This window comes from Archocentrus centrarchus, chromosome 19, assembly GCF_007364275.1.
Source record: "Archocentrus centrarchus isolate MPI-CPG fArcCen1 chromosome 19, fArcCen1, whole genome shotgun sequence".
Lineage (NCBI taxonomy): Eukaryota > Metazoa > Chordata > Actinopteri > Cichliformes > Cichlidae > Archocentrus > Archocentrus centrarchus.
The window spans coordinates 7,528,988-7,549,206 of NC_044364.1; the positions used below are offsets into that span (position 1 = coordinate 7,528,988).

At 41.7% G+C, this 20,219-nt stretch overlaps 2 protein-coding genes across 2 annotated transcripts in view; both read left to right on the forward strand.

Moving 5' to 3' along the window:
- fam20cb (FAM20C golgi associated secretory pathway kinase b) overlaps window positions 1-12,573 on the forward strand; it is a 20,001-nt gene extending 7,428 nt beyond the window's left edge. The window contains exons 4-11 of the mRNA XM_030755784.1: window positions 2,545-2,637; window positions 7,828-7,943; window positions 8,592-8,772; window positions 9,123-9,232; window positions 9,508-9,589; window positions 10,189-10,248; window positions 10,409-10,559; window positions 10,894-12,573. Of these exons, the coding sequence (XP_030611644.1) occupies window positions 2,545-2,637; window positions 7,828-7,943; window positions 8,592-8,772; window positions 9,123-9,232; window positions 9,508-9,589; window positions 10,189-10,248; window positions 10,409-10,559; window positions 10,894-11,010 (910 nt within the window). The 3' untranslated portion in view covers window positions 11,011-12,573. The remainder of the gene's footprint in view (window positions 1-2,544; window positions 2,638-7,827; window positions 7,944-8,591; window positions 8,773-9,122; window positions 9,233-9,507; window positions 9,590-10,188; window positions 10,249-10,408; window positions 10,560-10,893) is intronic.
- Window positions 12,574-16,579: 4,006 nt separating this feature from the next.
- foxl3 (forkhead box L3) lies at window positions 16,580-18,625 on the forward strand. The gene is made up of 3 exons (XM_030755879.1): window positions 16,580-16,686; window positions 17,428-17,596; window positions 17,879-18,625. The coding sequence occupies exons 1-3, from the start codon at window positions 16,580-16,582 to the stop codon at window positions 18,350-18,352; spliced, it is 750 nt and encodes a 249-aa protein (XP_030611739.1). The 3' UTR covers window positions 18,353-18,625.
- Window positions 18,626-20,219: the final 1,594 nt, after the last annotated feature.

The following is a 20,219-nucleotide window of genomic DNA, read 5'->3' on the forward strand; positions in this document are numbered from 1 at the left end:
AATAAATTACTAGAAATCTACTCACCAAAACTAGGGCACAAACTTTTTGAAGAGGTTGATAGTATAAATGAATGCACAGGTAGCTATATTTGTGAGGTAATTCCATTTAAAACACTCCAAACAGCCCCAGCACCAAAACATGGCCAAGAGTTGATTTGACTGGGTAAATCACCAGTGTAGCAGTGTTACAGGTTTTTGGGGTAAATGGACTTGGACAACAAGGCAGCGCTTGAAGTAAATTTAAAAAGCTTTCTGTTTTTCTGTAAAAAAATCAAAAGGTAGTGTTTATTTGTGAGCTTTACAGCCGTTGGTAGGTGGGCATATTACCTTTGGGCAGAGCATGGGTTGTTGTTTCTCCCTGTTTCCTTCTCTTTATGCCAAGTTTTGCTGACCGGCATGCACGGAAACTAATTTTAGTAAAAAAAAACAAACTAAATAACCAGGCCATTTTCTCTTTAAACTACTATCAACCAGCCATTGTCAACTGGCCAAAAAAGTCATTTATCCAGCAGAGATTTTTTTTTTTCATCTTTTACACTACCAAAGATTTATGCCAATTTTTACATTTTATAGTCTCCAAAAGGGATCTATTAATTCAAATTCAATTCTCCTGTAGTTTTGGCAATCAATAAATTCATCACCTGACTTCACACCCCTGTTGTTAAAATAGTTGTAGCTGCTTTATATGTCTCCATGAATGATATTTCTCTGTTGCGGTGCTGCTGAGCAGCGTTGGGGGTAAATAGACACTACGTTCCGCTTTGATCTTTTTTTTTTTTCTTCATGTGGCGCGATAGCTGCGTCCCTGAAGCAAGGCTATCCAGAAGAAGAGAGCGATACAGTTAACAGACAGCGGCTGGCCTTTACTGGCAGAGCCTCAGTGACCACTCAGGAGTGAGGGTGAGAGGAAAACAGAGGCAGAGAGTAATCTTAAAGGAGGAATAACTTAGTGCTTATGCTAACTTTTGATGCTGAACATAGTAGTCTAATGCATAAAGAAAAGCTGAATATCTTTTGATAAGCTATATTCCAAGCACTTTTGATGCAGAGTTCATTATCAAAGTTTTCTGCTTACTGCTGACAAACTTGGCCACCCATCTGCACGAGGCTGCCTGTCAAAGGTTTGCAGGGAGATTGAGGATGGAGATAGATTTTAGAAAGACAGAACAAGAAAGATAAAGAGAGAGAGGAAATTGGGGGAATTTCTAGTGGATGAGAGTGTTTCTGGGCTCCATGTTGGGTTAGTTAATGACTGGTGCATATGTCAGCCACGCAGCTGTGGAGTTACAATCAGCCAGCCAGCTGAGGAAGGGAGTGACGGATGGACTGGAGAGAGAAAAAGAGAGATGCAGACAGATAGAAAGTATTAAGCCGTGAATGCACACACACACACACACACACACACACACACACACACACACACACACACACACACACACACACACACACACACACACGAAAAAAAAAAAAAACCAAAACAGAGAAAACAGTTCTGAGAGAAAGCAGTGAAGCAGAGGAGGTTAGATAGAGGATTTTGAGCGAAATAAACAGAGAGAGGCATCCAGAGGGAATAGAGAGCGAAGGAGAGAAAGAGAAGTTGCCAAGATAGTTTCCATTCTTCTTATCCTTCCTCAACTAGCTGAAGTAGAAACGGCAGAGGATGCAGTCCAATCATTACACTCAGCTGCCTTCCTGGAACGTATTTACTGTTGTCAATAAAAAAGCAAAGAGAAAGCGAAGTGTGCAAAAGAAAAGAAATACTAAAAAAATGCAGCCCCTCTTAAGAAAGACTGCAAGTTCCATGGCTCTCCTTGCATATTTTCTATAACCAGCACCTTCTCAAGAAGTCTTTTCACCTCTTTTTTTCCCCCTTTTTTTCGTTACCCCGGCCCCTGTCTGCCCTGCTCCGTCCTGGCCCATGTTCCATCAGCTCTTGGATATAAGCCTTTAAGAGCTTCTTTTCCCTCCAGTAAGAGCTTTAAGGCAGAATGTGTGTGGAAGGCAGTTTTTTTTTTTTTTTAGGGGGAAAAGGATCAGAGCTGGACAGAAATAGGTACAGGGTGAGAACGGGAGCGGATGCTTCAGGAGAAAGTCTTTGACCTTGAATTGTCCCCTTCTTCTTGCTGCTCCACAAAACACCCTCGGTAACTCTGACGAGGGCCTTTTTGTGAGGCAAGGACACTAGTTTATTGTGCCTCAGTTACTGCTCACAAATGCTGTTTGTAGTATTAGGTACACAGGTGTAAACCCTGAGTGGATTATCACTGACTGGGCTTCTGTGGAGTGAGAAATGCATTGTTGGTTAATATGTAGTACCCCCATCAAACACTGTCACTGAATTCCTGTCACTCTGTGCATGCCTGCTACTCCATGCATTCTGTATCCATGTATTTTGTATTAATGCAAATCATTTTGAGAACAGTGACTACATGCATAGCTTGACGCTCAGTGTCAAACCCCTGCAGGTTGCTGAACGGTTATGCATTAGGTATACATGTAACCCCTCGGCTAACTGCGCTTTTTTTTCCCCTTGTGCTCCTGCAGGCAGACCCGGGAGCAGGAGACGCCGCCAGACTTCTTCTATTTCTCCGACTTTGAAAGACACAATGCTGAAATTGCAGCCTTTCATCTGGACAAGTAGGTGAACACTAGCCTGTCACAATACTCGGGGACTTTTGAAAACCACGAGTCCCACATAGAAAGATGATAGATAATAGATGATCAAAAGATTTTAGTTTTCCCGTGCCTCGCTACAAAGAGCAAATTATCAGCCGCAGGCATGCTACGCATCGCTGTATTGGAAAAAATACACTGGAAACCTTTTCAATGTAAATATTGGCTGGCATCAGTTTCACACTGTAATTCAGAATTGCAGCATAAATACAAGTACCGTATTTTTCGGACTATACGTCGCTCCGGAGTATAGGTCGCACCAGCCAAAAAATGCATAATAAAGAAGAAAAAACATATATAGGTCGCACTGGACTATAAGTCGCACTTTTTTTGGGGGGGGGGGGGGGGGGGGGGGGGGGGGGTTGATAGAATCCGAGACCCAGAGCAGAAATTCCATCTTGAACGGCAATTTAAAATAATAATGGATTAAAGAACAGGACGAACACGGTTACACCTACGTTATGCTAACGTAGCACATTCAGCTACATGACGCACAACGAACACGTGTTCGGTATTGTAACGTTGTAAACACACTTCCAAAGTCGGCGATATTCACAACAAAGATCGTCTTTATTAGCAGAAAAACGGCTGCTGTAGGCCACAGCCACGCCAACCATAACTACAACAGCGGAACAGCAACACACACACAGGCAAGCTCTCGGTCTTTTTCTCTCTCTCCATGCTGCCTTCACGAACCTCCCGAACAGTCCGAAATCCCACAACATCAACACGCTCTCTAACTAAGAGAATCGCTACAGTATGTTAACGTAACATTAAGTTATTCAGATAACCATAGCATAAAGAACATACTAACAAGTTAACCAAACCATCAACCCATTGAATTCTTCATCCTCGGTGTCACTTCTAAACAACTCCGTAGACGAAGCGCCGCTTCCTCTTCTGTGTCGCGTTAGTCAGACTCGTCGTCAGCTGCAGTTCCAATTATTCCAGCCTTTCTGAATCCCAACAGGATGGTTTGTCACTGAAGCCCATGTTTTCTTGATCCATCCAATGACTTCCAGGAAAGTTGGGTGGCGCATTCTCCCAGTTGCCGTTAAGCTGTGCTCTCCATCCACTGCGCCCACAGGTTACGCAAGACTGCCTTAAAGCTGCAGTTCACAGAGATGTCAAGTGGCTGGAGTATTTTGGTTCATGTGTTATAAATGTCACATATACGTCGCTCCGGAGTATAGGTCGCACCCCCAGCCAAACTATGAAAAAAAGTGCGACTTATACTCCGGAAAATACGGTATATGTGCAGTTTAAGCAGTTTATTAAATAAACTACAAACATTATAAAGAACTTATATATTTGTGCCATACATGAATAATATTTACTTAATCCATGTTTTATTTTTGTAATTATGTTGCATGAGCATGAGAACAATGCAAAAGTTGCCAGTTACTTGAATAAGACATCCAATACTCATAAAGCATAAACATTTACTTTTGGAGTAAAGGGGGGAATTCTTATTAATTTATTCTATTTCTTTTCATATTAGGCAACACTTCAAGCTTAAACAGAGGAGCAGTGCTCAATGATACCATAAAAACTACTGAGCCACAAAATAAAAACTGAGCAAGCAGCAGCTGATGCGTTGCTGTGGGTAAGATAGAAGACTTGTCTGTGAGCGGTGCTGCTGAGGCTACTCTAGAAACTCTTTCAGAATTGTTTACATGTAAAGCAAATGTAAGGCCTTCAGCATTATTAATAAAGGCCTTCAGTATCAAAGCAGCAGCACTGCCAGCACTTTGTGCCTTCATCCTGGTAGCAACTTTGCTGATTTTTATTTGTAAAATATATGGAAATAATCCAGAAACTTCACTTTTATGCAGTTTCCCGTGTTCAACATTTATGTATGTATGTATGTATGTATGGAACATGGTTGAGACAAGGAAAGATGGAGCTTGGCACAAACCAGAAGCTAAATTTAACTAAAATACCATTAAAGAATCAACTATGAAAAGACCTCTTCCTTCAGGGGCAGCAGTGGGTGTTTGGCCTTGAGCACCATAACACCCAGAAACAGTCCTGTTGCTACAAACACTTCAGACTTAATAAAGGGGGGGGCTGGGGGCTCATCATCTTAAATTTACACTAACCTCCCAAGTATTTTTTCCACCCTTGAGGGCCAACATCCTGCAGGGTTTTTGTTCCTCCCTGATTGCTATTTTTCTTTGCCCGTCCTCGTGTCAGCTCATTAACCACCTGGGAGGAACAGAGATCCCAAACAAAACACCGCAACCGTGTGCCGCCGTCTTACAGTAACGCTTTAAGACACGTGTGCTTGTATGAATATTTTCCATATTTCGTGTGAAGCCTTGCTAATTAATGCGTGAATTCTCTTACATAATTGCTTGATTAGCATAATCTGGTTATTAGAATATCAAAGGATAAAAAGATAAAAATGTTGCCATTCTACCTGTTTTGTTTTTTTTTTTTGGTTTTTTTTTAATTGTTGGAATGAAATAAAAAAAAGTATCTGATTGGAGTCACCCCAAGTATAGCAACACCCAGCTTGCAGGAATGCAGGCATGCATCTTTCTCATATGCATGTTTCCATATACACTAGATTCCCTTTGCACTTGCTTGCACATTTTCTTCCCATTCCTCAGAAACTCATCTCTTTTTTTTTACTCAAACCCAATGAATGGTGTGAGTTTGACCCATACAGTAGAAGCTGTGAGCTCAGAGAGGCCATGAGTCATAACGGATGAATGCTGCCCTCCCTCAGCTAGAATCTGACTGAACAATGACTACAGCCTCCACGCTTAGCTAACCACCAAGCTCTCAGACTTTACTGCCTTTACCAGGCTACCAGGCACTTTACGGCCCACCCGCCTGCTGGAGAGACTTTAATGAAAAGAGAAATCCTCACGAGGCTCTCTGATCGACGAGCGAGAGCAATGAGTTTCAGTGTGTTGCTATTAAAGTCGAGCTGACGTCACTGTGGCTGTATGCTGTTACGAGCAGAGGGCTTGTGTTGTCTGAATGCTGGGGTTCCTTGGAACTGACACGAGATGATACAGGGGTCTCTCTCTCTTTCTCACGCACACACATGCACACACACACACACACGTTCACACACAAGCACACGCAATAGGGCCACAGAAGGCAACGATGTTGAATCTGTTTTTCCTTTAGGCACAATGACACAGTTCATCTGGAATTGCATTAGAAGTGGCGTTCTCCACCAGTCTGCTACACATCTGGTCCTCCTCTGCACACACACATACACACATACACATGAAAATATGCTCACACGCTCCAGCATATGTGTGGGTTAAGGGGAAGAAGAGGAAACCAAAGGCATGAAAGGCCCTGTGCCATTCTAAATATAAGCCAGGAAGGGTTTGCCAAAAGCAGCGCTTTATTTTTTCCTTATTTTGTCTGTTCTAAATTAGAGCCTGTCCAGAGAGTTGCTGCTGCTGCTTCTGCTGCTGGTGCAGAGGCTGAGGCTACACTGCCTCCCAGGGGGCCCGCAGACACACACAGGCTCTTTTAAAGCATCGCTGGCGCAGCCGTGTGCACGCACACATGCACAGACACAATGTCTCTTCCTATATAGGCTAAACTGCTTTAGGCATCATTAATAATGTGATTGGATTTAACTGGGAAGTGCACATGATATTGCTGCATTAGGTAGTCAGCAGATATAAAGTCATACAAGGCCAGATGTGACCTTAAAATATTAAACCATATAAGCTCCAATCTCACGAGACCCACTTGGGTCTTATGCATTTTTCAGCCGGGAATATGGGAAGTAGTGATTCCCACTGTTGTTCAATTCACGGCTCTTAGCAGGTTCTCTCGAACCCATCCTAAATATAACACAAGATTGAAATGGGCACTGTGGGAATAGGGCTTATCAAAAGGGGACAAAGATGGAAGAAAATGTGTGTGAGTGATAAAAGAAGCAGGAGCCAGCACTAGCTGTTCCCTTTAGCATGGCGGCAGGCCCGGGCCCAGCAGGCCAAACAGTGCCGTACTGCACCGCATCCTGCGCCCTTCTGTCTTTTTGACAGTGAGCAGGAAAGAGATAGTAAGTGTCTGTGTCACTGCACCCGCCAACACACTTGATGGCATCATTTGTATGATGGGCTTGTTCTCCCATATCTCTGTATCTCTCTCGTCTCATTCCCGCACCTTCATTTCATTTAATCAGTCCGTCTCCCTGTGTCTCCCTGCCCTCAGGCCTTGGCCATTAGGTGTTGTCAGGGGTATCAATTTTTAAAGAGCCCATGCTGATGTTGTAGCTGGGTGGCTGCATGCATACAGGAAGACATTCACGCTATATTAAACATCTCTTAAAAACAGCTCTGCACTAGTTTCTGGTCAAATCACGCAAAAAACACAAAACTACAAATAGATCAAAATGTACTGGAAGCTTATATCTTTCAACATAATAAGGAAACAAAAGCTGTACTGGAGTTTAAAAGAAAAAAAGAGCTTAATGTAGAATCACAGACACATGAAAACCACGGGGAGGTTTACCAGCGTGAGGCAAAACTGTCTGGTACTTGTGTCACAGTGCCCCCTTCTGGTACAGACGTTACATCACATACAGTTTCACAGGTGAAGCACTGATTCCTCTAAGTGAGGGATTGTAAGTTCAGCTCCCATCTGGTGTGAAAAAGCTTTTCTGCTTTACAAACAGCTGGTCCCACAAACAGAGGCTCAGCACACTGCAGGTCTTCAATGAATACTAGATTGGGGTGGTGGTTGTGGGGGGATTATTAGGCAGCCCTAATGTGGCCTTTGGGCTGTAAGTTGACTTTTTAAGGTAAAGATAGTGACATCCTGGGGAAGGTTCAGTTAAACTATCTCTAAAACTAAGTGTGCTTTCAGATTTTACTGAATTATGACTCAATTATTGCTAATATTATTATAGTCTGGACACAAACTGAAACATTGGTGTACCCTAATGGCCTGAGTCTTCATGATCTGTATGATGTCGCAATTACTGCAACTGCCAGAACTGTTGATGAGTGGTGCAGATCCAGAGGCCAAATTACAACGGCTAATTTATATGTTATTAGAACACATGCAGTCATCACTTTCATACTGTTTTGGTGGGCTGCCACAAAATTTTAAGACCTGAATGGGTATTCTAAAGGCAGAGCATGACCCTCAGTATTTATCTCCATCCTGTAGGATCTTGGACTTCCGCCGCGTTCCTCCTGTGGCTGGCCGGCTAGTTAACATGACAAAGGAGATCCGAGATGTTACACGGGATAAAAAGCTCTGGAGGACCTTCTTCATTTCACCAGGTACACAGTGGGAAAGGGGGCAGAGTTAGTGGTTTTCAGAGGTACAACAAGAAGAGAAAAACTTGCTCTTTGATTGGTTTTGTTGTTGCTGCTGCTTTTTTTTTTTTGCTCCAGTTGACTTAAATATTCCACACAAATGTCAATCATTTCTACTGTTTTTAATTTCTCTTCCAAAACAGCATGCGTCCGTGTGCAGTTTCCCAACCATCCGTCGAATTGTTGAAAAATGATCTCAAAATACCCTCAGCGAAATTTCTTTAACATGCCAAAAAAAGTAAAAGCACAGCAAAAAAACGAAGTACTTCCTTGATCATAATGTAGAGCAAGCCGTATGGCCTGAATTGCTGTGATATTCATTTGCATGGGATTAGTATTATCGGGGGACTTTACCCTGTGCCAAAGCACGACAGTCAATTAGCAATGCAGCTTTACATATTATACACAAGGAAAATTATCACAGGATTAAAATTACTGACAATCTCAGCAATTAATACAGGTCAGTGAGTGTCCCCAGGTAGGTTTAATGGTCTTTAAATATATGTGGAGTGAATGACAAAAAGGAAAAGGAGTGCAGTGACTTTTTAAGCATTAAACACCGAGTGTCTGAATAGAAGAAACTTACCGTTCTGTCATTTTTCTGACTCTCAGCCAACAATGTGTGCTTCTATGGCGAGTGTTCATACTACTGCTCCACTGAGCACGCTCTGTGTGGTAAACCAGACCAGATCGAAGGATCTCTGGCCGCCTTCCTCCCGGACCTGGCCCTCGCCAAACGCAAGACCTGGAGGAACCCGTGGAGACGCTCGTACCACAAACGCAAGAAGGCAGAGTAAGACTTCGATCCCGCATTCGCACAAAAAAAAAAAATTAAAAGCAGATTCTGAGAGAGTCACTGTTGAGTGCAGTCTTGTAGATTTAGCAATCAGGGGGCGTTTATCACAGCTACCAATGGCATTAATTTGCTAGAACTGAGCAAGAGGTTAATGCTGACTGTGCATCTTTTCATGGAAGAAATTAATTAATTTCAATCTTGTTATTATTCAGGGGAAAAAAACACACCCAAAGCTTAGTACTAGATGATTTTATGTATAAATAAATAAAGAAGGGAAAAATGGGTTTAAAATTAATTTTTTTTCCAAAGCAGATGCAAAATTCTAAAAGTATTAAACATTTCTTCAGATGGGAGGTGGACCCAGACTACTGCGAGGAGGTCAAACAGACTCCGCCTTATGACAGTGGGACACGACTGCTGGACATCATGGACATGACCATCTTTGACTTCCTCATGGGTGAGTGTCTGACGTAACACCACGAGCCACTTTTCTCCCAACACTGAAAAGGTGGATTAGTTAGTGTGGCCCAGTTCACTGCACTCCACGGCCCTGCCATCAACCTTTCACAGGTCAAATAATGGGCAAAATGTTGATAAATGTACTTTTATACAGTATGTACAGTATGTACTGTAGGCATACTGCTCACATATCAAAATATGCAGTATCTGCTATGTGTTTTCTTTACCTCTTTCTTAACTACTGGCTGAACTGTTGGCTGTATTTCTTAACAGGGAACATGGATCGCCACCATTATGAGACATTTGAAAAGTTTGGAAATGAGACCTTCATCATCCATCTAGACAACGGCAGGGGGTGAGTCAGTACAGCACCTCGTAGCTTTAGTTTAGAGCCCTTATGCTAATTTATGACTCCATATTTTTATTTTTGTACTCCAGTAGTGTAGCTTTGCATGATTAAATGTTCAAAATAATCTTTTTATACCTCACCAATCAGTTAGCTCCTCTCCCTTTAAAGGCCACCCTCCTTTTCAGCCAAGTATTCCCATGATTGGCTGACCCTTGTGGTCAGCAGGTGGGAGGGCCTGCAGTGTCCACAGGGAGAGCTATACATTCAAGATTATCAGATGAGGGATATCAGCTCTCACTGACATCCTGCAGGACAAAAATATTAAATAAAGAAACTGTTATAATCCAATAATATATAGCAGCCTGGCTATCAGGGATTATCTGCACATACAATGAGTTCATATTTGACACTTCAGTTGAAAATATGAGCATCTGCCGTTGTAATAGTACAGTATACACATAAATTAAGGAAAAGTAAAACTTCTCTTTTTTTTATATATATATATATACACCAAATGAGGAAAAACAAACACATAATGTGCAAGTGTTCTGAACATAATGTACAAAATTCTGAAAGCGCCCTCATGCTTATGCTTTTCGCCCTAGCTTTGGAAAACACTCACATGATGAGTTGTCCATTCTGGTGCCACTGACCCAATGCTGCAGGTAAGGATGCAATGTAAATGGAAAACAAAAATTATAATCTGTGTGAGGCTAGTAAAGGCTTTGTTTGTTGTATTTTGGTGTGAGCGTTGCTGAGCGGAGGCGCAGATATGAAGCGTGAGGCCGCGCTAACTCTTTCCCCCCTGCTGTTCGCTTTCTGCAGGGTAAGGAAGTCGACCCACTTGCGACTGCAGCTGCTGGCTAAGGAGGAATACAAGCTGTCTGTGCTCATGGCAGAATCCCTGGTGAGGGACCGCCTCTCCCCCATCCTCATCCAGCCACACCTGGATGCCATGGACCGACGACTGCGCCAGGTCAGTGCTTCATACTCGTGAAGCAGTTTTTGTTTTTGGATTGCGTATTGAATTTATTAAAGTGAAACAATAACCAGTTAGGCAATGAACTCATTGATTTTGGTAATCACTTCAGTTTTTTAAGCAGCTAAAGGTGTAGAGAAATGTTGGCTGTTGACTGAGAAGTGATTGACTAATAAATTATCTGCAGAATAATTAAAAATAACAGGTTGTCAAGCCCTACTCTAAAGGAACTGCCCAACAATGCTCATTTACTTTCTAGCTGTGAGTTAGTTACTTGAAAATCACAAAAAGCTGACCGTGTACTAAAAGTTTGGCATTTGTTTGTCACTAGGTGCTAAATGTGCTGTCAGATTGCATCGAGAAGGAGGGACACAGCTATGTGGTGGAGGACGACCTCCAGGGGTACCAAGGGACAGACCACGCCCACAACGGCCCGAGACGGAGGTAGCTGCCTCAGGGCGCTGGCGGCTGGACTGGACTGACTACCTGGAGATTTGAGACTGGACTGAGCTAACCCAGTCGTACTTTTAAACTGAACTGGCATCCTGTAACGCAGATGAACTCCATCTGTGCTGAATTTCTCTGAGGGCTTAATTTCTGCTGAACTTACAGGAAAGCCCACCTGCCTGAGGTAATAAGCTGCGTGGAAGAGGACGCCTGCTGGCTAGGACTGGAAAACGGTGCAATAACTGTAGCCGCACTGATGCCTGAGACACAGGTGATGTCTAAGATTTCTGGACGGATCGGGGGCCGAACAGGACCGAACCACCGCTCATCTCCTAGACTCCTTTGAAAATCCAACCCTGAGTGTAGTGTATCACCACAGCTTACTCCGCTGACCCACTGCAGCAACCAAACCGTTAAAGTCTTGCAAGAGACGCCTTCTCTCTCTCTCTCTGGTTCAGGACCCGTTTTTTTGAATTCAGTGAATTCCGAGGGACTTGTAAGGAATCTCCTCCCCTCTTCACATGCTGAATTATGTGTTTCTACTTGCTAGTTTCGGTCAACCAATCAGGGTGGCTGGAGGAGGTAGAAGGGGACTTCCTGTTACATTCATTATGAAAATGATGCTATGTTGATTTGCTGCAAAATATTTTGTTGCATAGTTTTATTTTGAAACTTTATTTCTGCTGAGCTGTTTCAGCATCTCATAGTTGAAAGATGAAAATATTCGACTGGAGTGGAGTGCAGGTTTACTCCTGGATTTGTCCATAAATTTTTGTCCATAAATGTTACATGTCCTTAAGAGAGTATTTATTATTTATTGTTCAAAATGAATACTAACCAGTGACACATATTCTTTCTGTTAAAGCTGAATTTCCTAGTTTGTCCACAAGAGGGCAAACTGAGCATGTGTAAAAGGTGGCTACCAGGTACTGGCAGTCATATTTCACAGGCATCACAAATCGCCACCTGTGTTTACAGCATTTACCCATTTTTCCAACATTTTTGCCTTCAGTGCAACAGACATGAGGTTAGAGTTATGGTACCAAAAGCCAAATGTGGCACTACTGTTTCTTTGTAATATATTTGATGTCCAGATGTTGCTGTTGTGGAGAGATTATTTTTCAGGATGTATATTTCATTCATTACCAGCAGCTCATAGCTTAACTGTTGGTGTCAATGATTCAGTCGCTGGCTGAAAGCTAATATATTACATTAGGAAAATCTAGTGCCTGTGCAATGATAGAAATACTTGAATGTCTGGTTTCATAGCCGAAAGGTTAAGCTCCTCCTGGGTACGAACGATAGATAAGACACAGAGGTCTACATATGTGCGTGTATGTGCTGACTCCATCTGTTCCATAAGGGGTTAATTAAGTTTCTATAGTCCTGTGTCAGGGCAGTACGGTGTGTATGGATGTATGGGTGGATCAATGGAGAACCTTAGAAGGTGTCCTTGAAGTGAAAATGCTTCTTTTTTCTTTTCTTTTTTTTTATTCAGCTCATTGTTTCTGTGGATTTTATCTCAAATTTCTTTGCATCATGGTAAAAGTGCAATAAAACAAAATCAGCATAATATGAGTCTTTTTTTTTTCTTTTCTTTTTGGACCGATCATTTTTTATTCAATAACCCAACATACACACCTCTTCCTTCAGCTCTCAAGAGTTTGTGGATGATACTAACAACTGAATAAGCAGACCAAAGGACACAGTGGGTGTGTGTTTTTCATAACTAAAGCAAAGGAAACAACACAACATGAAATGTCATTGATGAAATGATATTAAGGCACTTAGTGATGGGAATTCCAGATCATTGTGACCCAGATCATTTGGCTCAGCTCAGCAAAGAGAACAACCTCCTCATCCGTCTTCATGCCTCTGAGCTCTCTGAGTTTCCTCCACTGGCCAAAGCCCAGAATCAGCAAGGAATCAAACCACCAACCTTCTGATTAGTAGATGAGCCACTCTACCTCATGAGCTTGCAGCCACCCCGAAAGTGGCATAAAATGCAGTTCCTCTAGTTGTAAAAGGGAACCAATCCCCACATACTCCCCCCATACCCCACATAGTTTCTTGAGTCGGGTGAATATTTTTATAATTGGCTCAGCGAGTTAGGGGTGTGCATGTCGCCTTGAGGCGACAGTTTGTTGTGATTTGGCGCTATATAAATAAAATTGAATTTAATTGAATTGAATTGCATATCTGCAATTTGCAAGTGCAATTAAAGACAGAGCGCCCTAACATTTAACAGGTAATAAAAATGCTCAAAAATACTAATAAATGCTCAAAAGGCATCACAAACATGTTGAGAGGTCCAGTTTGGTGGCATGTATTCGGTGGATTGTAGCCAGCCTGTCAGTAACAGCAGTCACAACAATAATAAGCATAGCCTGTTTTTTTTTTTTATTCCACGTTAAAACACTTATTAGGTATTTGTGTGTGTGTGTGTGTGTGTGTGTGTGTGTGTGTGTGTGTGTGTGTGTGTGTGTGTGTGTGTGTGTGTGTGTGTGTGTGTGTGTTTTGCCTTCTTTCTATCAAGAATGTTTTGTTTATTTCATTTTGAAAAACAAATCTTGAGTACAAACTCTCTCTTAACCCTTTTTCTGCCGCAGGGGTCACCAGTTACTCTGACCCCGTGGTAGTAAAAGGGTTAATAAGGACACACAGGCATCCTTCATGAAGTACCTCAAACCAACTTTTATTTTGGGATTATTTTTCTACCACGACTAGATGTCAACAAAAGACCGCTGGGCCAACAGTTCCTCAGTGATCAGATGTTTTCCTAAATATTTCATTTATTTATTTAATTTCAAACATTTTAATGGTTGAATTAAGAAAACAATCACCCCTTTGTGTGGTAGAATTAGCTTTGAAAGACCAAAGCTGACTGTTTATTTATGACCCCCCAGTTGTAAAATAGATCTACCAACACTTGTGGACAACAGCTTAAAACAAGCAAATAATTAATATGCATGTAACACTTATGTTAATGTAGTCAATAAGTGCATTTGACAAAAAAAAATGTAAAATCACCCTGTGATGATGCTGTAGTGCTCTATATAATCCAGTGTGATTTGTCGGTGAGCGGTGGCAGCGAGGATGGCTGCGCAGTGCAGTGCAACAGAAAATGGCCCTCAGCCCCAGATCTGTGCATAAGCATGTTTACAGTTCCCAGTGCACGGCTGTGTTTTGATAACCTTTCCTCACAGAACAGCCCCCGGAAAGGCTCTTTGGTTGGTTTACATAAATGCATGTACACACACACACGCAGAAAGAGGCAGACACAGAAAGAGGCAGACAGAATGATGAATGGAGGAAGCAGCATCTGAGACAACCATCAGAGGGACAGAGAGTGACCAGAGGAGAACTAAGGGCTGTAATCACTGCGGCCGGCCGCAGACAGGACGCCAGAGGAAGCCTCGTCATGGGAGTGAGCCACGAGGGGCTTATCAGATCTCAGTTCAATCCAACCTGATACTGTGACCTCCTCTTCTCCTCCTCTGCGCCGCTTTTCTGTCGCTCCTGTTTACAGCCACGTTTGAATTACGTCTGTTTTTTTCTTGTCTGTTCTCCTCCTGAATGAGCTCAAACCATTCATGCAAAAACCACCGTGAGGGAACATTAAATCAATTTCAGAGAAATATTTTACTGCTCAGGGACATTTTGTAATGTGATGTAATGGTGCTGCCGTGGGATCTGCTACTCTGCATGCTTACGCTGACCTTCAAGGATTTTTTTTTTTTTTTTTTTTTTTTAACCTTTACTCCAAAAACTGTGAATCCTTGTGTGGACAAAGATGTAGCCACAAGAAGCAAACAATTTTCAGGCAGTTCCATGAAATTCTGGACTCGCAGCTAAAACTAGGCACAGGTTTGACCTTTTAGTTGCTTCATTAGCCATCAGAAATAAACACGAGTACTGCTTTAATCTCTCAGCGTACGCACCATCATAGGACCTATATGCGACTCCTGCACCAGAGAGGCCACACACAGAGGCTTGGCAGACCTCAGGCTGTTTTCCCGGCCTCTGTCGCCTCACAGGAGAGCTCCAATTGCCCCGTCAAGAGCCCTTCAGAATACACATCTCCCTGTTTTATAGACACGGAAACAATTTATGGCCATTAAAGAACATTATAGATAGCATCTACAATACTTCCCGTTGTTGACTAAAAGTCTGCCAGAGTGGACACACACATACACCCTAAAGAGTTAACAGAGAGAAAAGGAAAACAAAGATGCAAAGGATTTTGTTTGTTGATTTGGGGTTTGCTGTTTTAAGTACGTTTAGAGAGATTAAGCTATAAAAAGAAGCAAAATAAAACATGAAGGCGGCCTTCGAGTCCAGCAGACCACCCAGAATCCTGCTGGACGCAGGCGGGGGGGGGGGGGGGGGGGGGGGGGGGGGGGGGGGGGGGCTGTCCTGTATACGTTCACTCCGGGTACAGTGAGGCCGAATGGACTGGATCAGCTCAGCAGAGCTTAGAGGAAGAGCTCACTAATTTTATATAAACCCATAATGACAGTTTGACAATATCTTCTGCTTTATTAAAATCTGAGACATCTGAGGTTGTTAGAGGAGTGTGTCTTCACTTTTTTTACACATCAGTCACACTCACGGCAACATTATTCACACTGCAGGATGCAGGAGCTCGTTTCCCAGAGGGAGTGGGTGAACCGAGCCAAACTCACCTGAAGACCCAAAGTTATACTTTGGCAGTTCTGGGACTAGATGTTGTTAATCTGTTCTAGATGATTGGCAATAAGTTACCTTTTAACCATTAGAGTCTGTTAATAGTGATTGGAGAGTGTGCATTATGAAGCCAAAATGAGCTGCTTGACTGTAAGCTTGAAAGATTCAAACCCCTGTAGCTCATTTGTCGTCTCTGCCCGTGTCTAGAGGCTGTGCAACTGAGTCTTCAGCAAAGCTCTCAGCAGTCAAGTTGGGGGGTGGGGGGATAAATGTAGGTTGCAGGTTTTGGTAAGGAGAAACATTCTGCTTATCAGATTTGATACAATCTATTATAACTCTGTTATAACTGTCCTTCAATAACTACAGTCTCCAGTCATCATTCAACAGTCAACTACTCAGTGTTATAGCAACACTGTGATAGTGCAGCCAGGCACATGATTTACATCTGAGTTTGCATAGATTTTGAGTACTACTCCAACCACTTAGAATAAAGTATATAAAAAAACAGGTTCTTTGCAGTGATTGGAGATAGGGGATTGGCTTAGAATAAAAACAAGAAAGGTGGACAAAAAAATTTCCAAGTGGTTGCTGGAAACACAGGTGTTGCAAGAGAGCATCACAAGGGTTGAAAGACCACAGAGAGGTGACTGTGAGTTTCGAGATCAGCGGCAGTTCCTGGAGAGCAGCTGGGATGAGGAGGGGATGAGGAGGGGGGGGCTGGAGGCGGCCGTCGTCAGCAGGGCTCAGAGTGAGTGTCAGCTGGCTGAGCAGAGCATGGTGGCAGAGCAGAGCAGCGGGACAGGGTGTTGCTGCTGGGCCTTGGCCAGGACACTCAGAGGAGCCAAACACCTCGGATTACACGTCTGACTTGTCAAAGTGTAGATATGTTTGATAACTCTCACTACCCCTTCAACTGCTTCAACTACGATGGAGACGGATACCCTTCTTCTAGCACGGATGAAGAGAAGAAAATGTGCAGACCCGCGTACAGGTATGAAGGGTTGTTAATCCAGATTTTCTTTATTTCTTTCTTTTGTCCACATTTCATGTTTTAGTCATTTTACACAAGGCAAAAAAAAAAGACATATTTCAGTTTTACCAGTGGAACTTTTTGTCCCTCTATACAATGTAAAGTTATGAAAAAGTAGTTTAATAGCTCCTTACTCAAAATTATATTTAAAATAAAATGCCTTGCTTTCAATTAATTTTTTTAAAAACTAATTTCACCAGTACTATAAATTTGACACAAAACAAAATGAAAACCTGGTTTAGTTTGACTCTAGCTGCAACTTTAAAATGAAATTCATAATAATGTTGTATTAAAAATAACCTAAACATTTTTTTACAGCTGAAGAAAACAAACAAACTTAACATTGTTTTATCAGCTCGAGATCACAGCTGTAAAAATGGTTACTTCCAACAAACTTAAATGTGCTTGAATAACTATGATTGTTGATTACAGTGCTATTATTCTCCAATAAATAAATTACTGTTATTGTACAGGATCATTGCAAAAATACAAAACAAAAAGTAAAGGTCTCTTGAGGAGTTATGCACTTCCTGACAGAATAAAAATCAAAATGTAAGAAAAATATTGCACAAAAAACTGTGTACATAAAAAATAGTGAGGACTGTACCTGAATATTAATAAAATAAAATAACAATGTTTTCATGTGATTGTCTCTTTGTGTCATACCACGTTTTACCTACTCAAAGTGTGTGTGTTTATCAGCTACATCGCTCTGATAGCCATGGCGATCCAGCAGAGCCCCGACCAGCGGGTCACTCTTTCCGGCATCTATGAATTCATCATGAGGAGATTCCCCTACTACCGATCCAACCAGAGAGCCTGGCAGAACTCCATCAGACACAACCTGTCTCTCAACAGCTGCTTCATCAAGGTAAAGAGCACAGCACGAAGGGAGATCTAGGAATTATATATTTTACACAGATTTTTAGTTTCCATGCGCCTTTTTCAAGTCGAAAATTCTCAATTTTTAGTGTGATTGTTGATTTTAATTTCATTTAATTCTATTGTCATGATTATTTATTGCTAAGGACTAAAGAAGCCTAAGTGTAGACATTCTTATTCTTATTCTTGACAGTAGAAATATTTTTGAATACATCCAAATATTATTATTGTTATAGTACATAAGGAATTTTTTTTTTCTCATTTCCCACAGGTTCCTCGGACTGAGGGCAATGAGAAGGGAAAGGGAAACTTCTGGACTTTTGCCACTGGCTGTGAATCCATGCTCGATTTGTTTGAAAATGGCAACTTTCGCCGTCGCAGACGCCGGAGGAACATGAAAATTAGCCTCCGTGATTCAGGGGAAACCCCTTTCCACTCTTTGGAGAGTCACAGCAATGAGCACGCACCCACAGCTCAATGCCCTGAGCCCGACTCCACCTTCTGCCCCTTAAACCCTGAGAGGCCAAAGCCCAGTTCCCAGCATAACCACCTTATCCCTAACCCCACACAGCAGGGAAAACCAGAGTCAGAGATCAAGTTCAGCATTGACTACATCCTATCCACTCCAGATCCACCCCTGTCTGGGCTCAGATCCTCCCATGGCCCCGTGCATATAGGGCCCACTGGGCCGCCAATACATGTTCTTGAGCCACAGCATCTGAACCTGCACTTCTGGACTCTGTAAGAGGAGAACGAAGCAGACATTAAACTTATGCCTTCATCACGGCCTGTGTCTAAAACTGGGAAGTACAGGGACATGCGAGGACGAGAATTCCAGGAGGAATTTTACTTGAAAATGTAAATGCGGAAATAAAATAAGGAGGTACAGTATTGTGTGGTGGAAAATTTAAAGAATACATCTGGGAATTCATCCAAGAGATGAACTTTGAACAAAACACAATAATTCAGCAGAGGATATTATCATTATACTGTTTGTGCGGTGTCTAGTGCTGACATAGACTAGGTTTACAGATTTTTGTCTGTATGTATATACACAGAAACTGTGAGCACAACTATGCTGTGTGTAAACTGCTTTAAGATAGATTAAACAAAGGAAATTATTGATTATGTTCAGATGAAAACTTGATATGGTCGTCTCTTATAAAAGGGGGAAAAAAAAGGCCATAATTGTATGGCTTGTTCATTGAAGCCTTTAAAAAAATATTAATATGACTGGTATGATTTGTTTTTCTCTTTTATTGCCACCCCCCCAACACAACCTACCATTCCTGACAAAAAAATTTTAAAAAAATCCTTAGATCATCTAGCTATTTTTCAAAGGTTTAACTGCTAAGTATTAATATTTTAATATTTCTAAATTTTTTAATATAGATTTTTTTTGGGGGGGGGGGGGCACTGGGGGAGGGGGGTAGCTTCTACAATAAGTTTTTTCTCTTTTCAAACTGCATATTATAATTCAGCTCAGAGAAGCTCTAACATCCAAGTAACATCATAATAAGCTCATCACGTTTCTGGATGAAATAAGCTGTCAATAGAAAGAAGATTTTGGAGCTTTTTATAAAAAAGCAACAAATAACCAAGTAAAATTGCACAGGTGTAAATTAGCACATGCTGTGGTCAATTTAGCTTTAGCTCTCTTTCAGGATCTTTTTGTTATAAACAAATTCAAATTACAAACATCTACGAATTCCATGCATTTCAATATAATTAATATATTGTCTGAAAATTTCACTTGATTTTATATTTTTTTTAGCACAGATACCCACAATATAATAATTATATTCCATGATTTTATGCTGATAAGTAAATGTTAGTGTGCGAACACATTACACTGTAACAGGAGATGTGGTGCGGTCAGTGGATAGTCTGACCGTTAGCATCTGTGCCTCTCTGATTTGAGTCCATTTCATTTGGTCTATTTGTCAGTGTGAACACTCAAAACCTCACCTCATAGTTAATATGAGTTAAAAAAAAAAGGAAACAAGCATAAAATTAGCACCACTGCTAATGTAATTAACAAAATCTATGATAAACGTCATATGATAAATTTCTGCCAACATTTTGCAAATTCTCTCTCTGTTGACCTTTTGAAATCCTGATTGACTGACACTTAAATTCTAATCTGCCCACTTATTACAGCATATTATATTCATGCACTTAAAGGAGGCCTAACTAAACAGGTCTGCCTAACATTTCTTTGCTGTACAAGGGAGATCAATCATGGCATGTTCCTGCATTGTTGAAGGGACATTTTTCAATTTAACCTTTATATTATGTCTTGACTACATCAAAAGAGGGTTTCAACACACTTAACATGAGTGGCATTTAATATAGCATAACACTTGCAAGGTGAGGCCAAGGAGTGACCCTATTTAAATACCAGACCCCCTTCTTAAGCTTAAACGGCAACACCTCCCCCAGCAGCACGCGCACACCCGCAAACCCCTGACGCAGTTATAATTAAACACACCTTATGCCTCCTTTGCAAATGCCCCTCATCGATCTGTATGGTTTTTAACATTCATATGTGAGCTGCCCCCCAGCAAAAGTCTGTGGCAGCGCAAACGTTTATGGATCAGCAAGTTTCCATT

What these genes read in the sequence shown, in the direction of transcription:
- foxl3 (XM_030755879.1), top strand. Translation starts at nt 16,580, where the DNA reads ATGTTTGATAACTCTCACTACCCCTTCAACTGCTTCAACTACGATGGA. An exon ending in ATGTGCAGACCCGCGTACAG is followed by an intron (nt 16,687 to 17,427) that starts GTATGAAGGGTT and finishes TGTGTTTATCAG; the next exon opens with CTACATCGCTCTGATAGCCA. An exon ending in TCAACAGCTGCTTCATCAAG is followed by an intron (nt 17,597 to 17,878) that starts GTAAAGAGCACA and finishes CATTTCCCACAG; the next exon opens with GTTCCTCGGACTGAGGGCAA.